Below are 3,519 nucleotides of genomic sequence, written 5' to 3'. Positions count from 1 at the left end.
GCCCGAGGAGCCCGAGGCGGACCAGCACCTCTTGCCCCCTGCGCTGCCGGCCAGTGCCACCTCCCTAGCCTGTGAGTGCTGCTCTCCCCGTCCCCGGCTCTCCTGCGGGTGTGGGGTTGGCACAGGAGGGCTCTTCCCGAGAGGGCGTGGCAGCATCCCCAGTGCTGCACAGAGCTCTCTGCCAGCTCCTCAGGACAGGGGCACAGACATGCAGGTCCCCCAGAGCTGCCGTGCCAGGCCGTGGGTGTAGCAGCTCCAGTGGCTCCTCATCCATGGGAGGGTACCGGCGGCAGCATGGGGCCCTGGGCTCAACACCGGGTGGGACGTCTGTTCAGGGCAGGGCATCCGAGGGCCGCCAGCCGAAGGTTGAGTGGTCGTGCTGTGTGACCTTTGTCCTGAGGAGTGTCTGTCCCCAAGGTGACCTGCCTTCTAGTGTCGAACCTTGAGACCACGTGTGTTACCGGTGGGCAGTGGGGTCCGTGTGTACCTGGCTCCACCCAGGCCTTTGGACCAGAGCAGCGTCTCCTGCAGATCCAGGCAGGAGCGGGCCTGCCTTGCCCTCCGTGCCCACGTGCTGCTGTGGCCGAGGCGGGGCAGACTTCCTGTCTGGAGAAGCACAGAGTTGCCGGGCAGCACTGTGGGCTGCGGTTGGGTTGTGTGCGTGGGGAGGTGGAACAGTCTGAGTGACGTATTGGACAGGCACACCCTCCATTTACCGTTAATGCAGCGGGATCGTTTTCAGAGCAGGCTCTTTAAGCTGAAAGCAGTGGCTGGTGTCACTGTGAGACAGTTAGCTTACTGTTTGCTTCCTTCCCATCCTCCTCAAGTTTGTTGTGGAGAATAAAACCGCTGTAGCATCTTACTCCATGTTTTTATAAACCAAATCAATCAATCGACGTGCATAACTTTGAAGGAAAAGGCGCACACACTCTGCAAATGTACTCGTTAGCTGCACGGTTTCTGGGACGGGAAGGGGGAGGTTGCCTTTTGTCACATTCGCAGAGGATATACACGAAGCCAGTGAGCGTCCTCGCTGGGCCGCTGATGCCCGCTAACTTCCCGAGACAGCCTGCACGCGCGGTTACTCACACCCACACTGCACACTCGGCTCCCGCCACAGCACCTGCACACTCAGCACCGCACTCGGCCAGAGCAGGGAGCCCACGCACAGCCGTGCCTCTGGCCGCAGTGCCCACGGACAGACCGCTGGACAGACAGGGGCCCAGGCAGCACCCCGGAGAAAGGACTGGATCCTGGGAAGCAAAGGGAAACACATGCACCCGCACCCATCGGGAGGTGCCGCAGGTGTGCCCGCGAGTGCCTCGTGGGCCGTGACCGCCACCGCAGCTCCGATCGCGCTCCATGCAAGGAGGCGTGGCCCACTCCCCAGACGTGAGAGTGGGATTCATCAGTAGTTTAAATCTCTTTTTAAAATTTGATTTTTAGCTATACAAAGAATAGACATGCCCACCTCAGAATTTTGGGAGTTACACACATGGCTCAAGCTGCTGTACGTGAGCCTTGTCGGGTCTCTTCCCGTCCTCCATGCAGCTCTCTCCGTCTGTCTTCCTCTGTGTCTCTCTTGTGAACTCCTTTTCCATCTGTCTGTCTCTTTCTCTCTCTCTTTGTATAAGTGGAAATGACTGCCAGTCACCTCATCACAAACCAGAGCCGCTTGTCTGGTTGCTTTTGCACAGTCCCCTTCAGCATTCTTCTGTCTTCCTCGGTCAAAATAAGTCCTAATCAGTCCTGGGGAAAAATTATTTTTATATACAAAGTTGAAAAGATACCCCTTTTACTTTATTTGTTTAAATAATATTGCCAATCTGAACAGTGGCCCCCTGTAGAAATAGCTTGGTGTACATCCATGACAAATTGTAATGTTTGTGTAGCTTTTGGAGTCTGGTAGTTATGGACTGGGAGTGCCGTTTTAAACGGTTTTTGAACCTTTGGTCAGATGAGCCGGTGGGCCATGTGGGTCCTGTCTGCTCCCTTCACAAGCCCCGCCCCCAGGTGTGGGCAGCTCCGCCCACTGGCCATGTCCCAGGCCATGCGGGCCGACTGCAGGAGAGGCCGCAGAGCCTCCGGGGCCCCTCTCATGGCCTCTGTGGGGTGAGGGCCTTGTCAGCCCCGTTTTCCAACCAAGGTAGACCCGGCCTGTGACTTGGGGTTTGGACCCAGACCTCCTGCTTCAGACCCTGAAACTGTAGGTGAAGACGGTCAGGGTCTTCGAACCCCCATCATGAGACACAGGTGACCGCTGACCAGAGTCTTCCCGGACGCGGTCATCCGGCCTCCCGAGACCCTGCGCCCTTGCAGGGCTGGACGAGGGCTTACTTCAAGGCCGGGCTGGCGCTGTGAGGCCCCGTCCAAGCCAGGGCGGGGGCAGCTGCCCGGCCTGTGCGGACTGTGTGAGGTGCCCTGGGATGTGTGGTGGCCTCGGCAGCTCCCCAGGTGTCAGCTGTGTGGGTGGGCCGCCAGGGCCGTCTCGGGGTGCAGTTGGCCCCTTACGGCTCTGTCGCTGATGCACATTCGTTGCTTATACCCCCTGGAAACACAAGCCTTCTCCCAGGAGAAACGTCCGGACGAGCTGCGTGTTCGTGGGAACCCACGTTTGCCTTCCCGGGGCCTGTGTGGCGTGTCACGGGGGTGGCGTTTGGGGGCCCCACTCTGAGCTGTGCTTTTGTCCTCCCTAGCGGACAGCACGTTCGACAGCGGCCAGGGCTCCACCGTGTACTCGGACTCACAGAGCAGCCAGCAGAGCGTGGTTCTGGGCTCACTGGCAGATGCCGCCCCACTCACCGCCCAGAGCGTGTGCAGCGCCCCCGTGAGCGTGAGCGTGAGCGTGAGCGAGGGGCTCGTCCTGACACACAGCCTGCCCTCGCTGGGGGCCTACCCGCAGCCCGCCACGGTGAGTCAGTTTGGCCCCGCCCCAGGAGCCCGTCCACGCGGCCTGGAGCCGGGGATGGGCCCTCGGCCCTGCGGCCGTGCTCAGCTCCACCTGCCTGAGCGGGTCCACGGAAGGTCCGTCTGTGCCGGGAAGTGCAGGCTGCAGGCTGGAGGCCTGCCGGCGAGAAATACAGAAAACAGCCAGTGACCCCAGTGTGAGGCCTGGAGGTGCCTGAATCGTGAGAAATGTTTTCAGTGCCGTTTGAGAAGCGGATTAAAAGGGCTCATGCGTTTGAGGACTAATTTGTAATCCTCCTAGGCGAATGGAAATGGCTAGGTAAAGGGTCACATTTGGCATATATTTTTTAACCAGGGGCCCAGGGCATGAATTTGTGCACAGGTGGGGCCCCTCGGCCTGGCCAGCAATCGGGGCCAGTTGGGGCCAGCGGTCGGGGGAGGGACCGCAGGAGGTTGACCGGCAGTGGAGGTTGGCTGTGGGAGCGCACTGACCACCAGGGGGCAGCCCCTGCATTGAGCATCTGCCCCCTGGTGGTCAGTGCAAATCATAGCGATCGGTTGTTCTGCCATTTGATTGATTTGCATATTAGCCTTTTATTACATAGGCTTTTC

At 59.6% G+C, this 3,519-nt stretch overlaps 1 protein-coding gene across 1 annotated transcript in view; it reads left to right on the top strand.

The window, feature by feature from the left end:
* WNK2 (WNK lysine deficient protein kinase 2) overlaps nt 1-3,519 on the top strand; it is a gene marked incomplete at its 5' end in the record, with an annotated part of 154,305 nt that overhangs the window by 52,818 nt on the left and 97,968 nt on the right. The window contains 2 exons of the mRNA XM_015561175.1: nt 8-71; nt 2,697-2,911. Of these exons, the coding sequence (XP_015416661.1) occupies nt 8-71; nt 2,697-2,911 (279 nt within the window). The remainder of the gene's footprint in view (nt 1-7; nt 72-2,696; nt 2,912-3,519) is intronic.

The sequence above is a fragment of the Myotis davidii genome, unplaced genomic scaffold (genome assembly GCF_000327345.1).
Source record: "Myotis davidii unplaced genomic scaffold, ASM32734v1 scaffold750, whole genome shotgun sequence".
Taxonomy (NCBI): Eukaryota; Metazoa; Chordata; class Mammalia; order Chiroptera; family Vespertilionidae; genus Myotis; species Myotis davidii.
The sequence above is the reverse complement of the archived record's forward strand: the minus strand, read 5'-3'. Positions and strand labels throughout refer to the sequence as shown.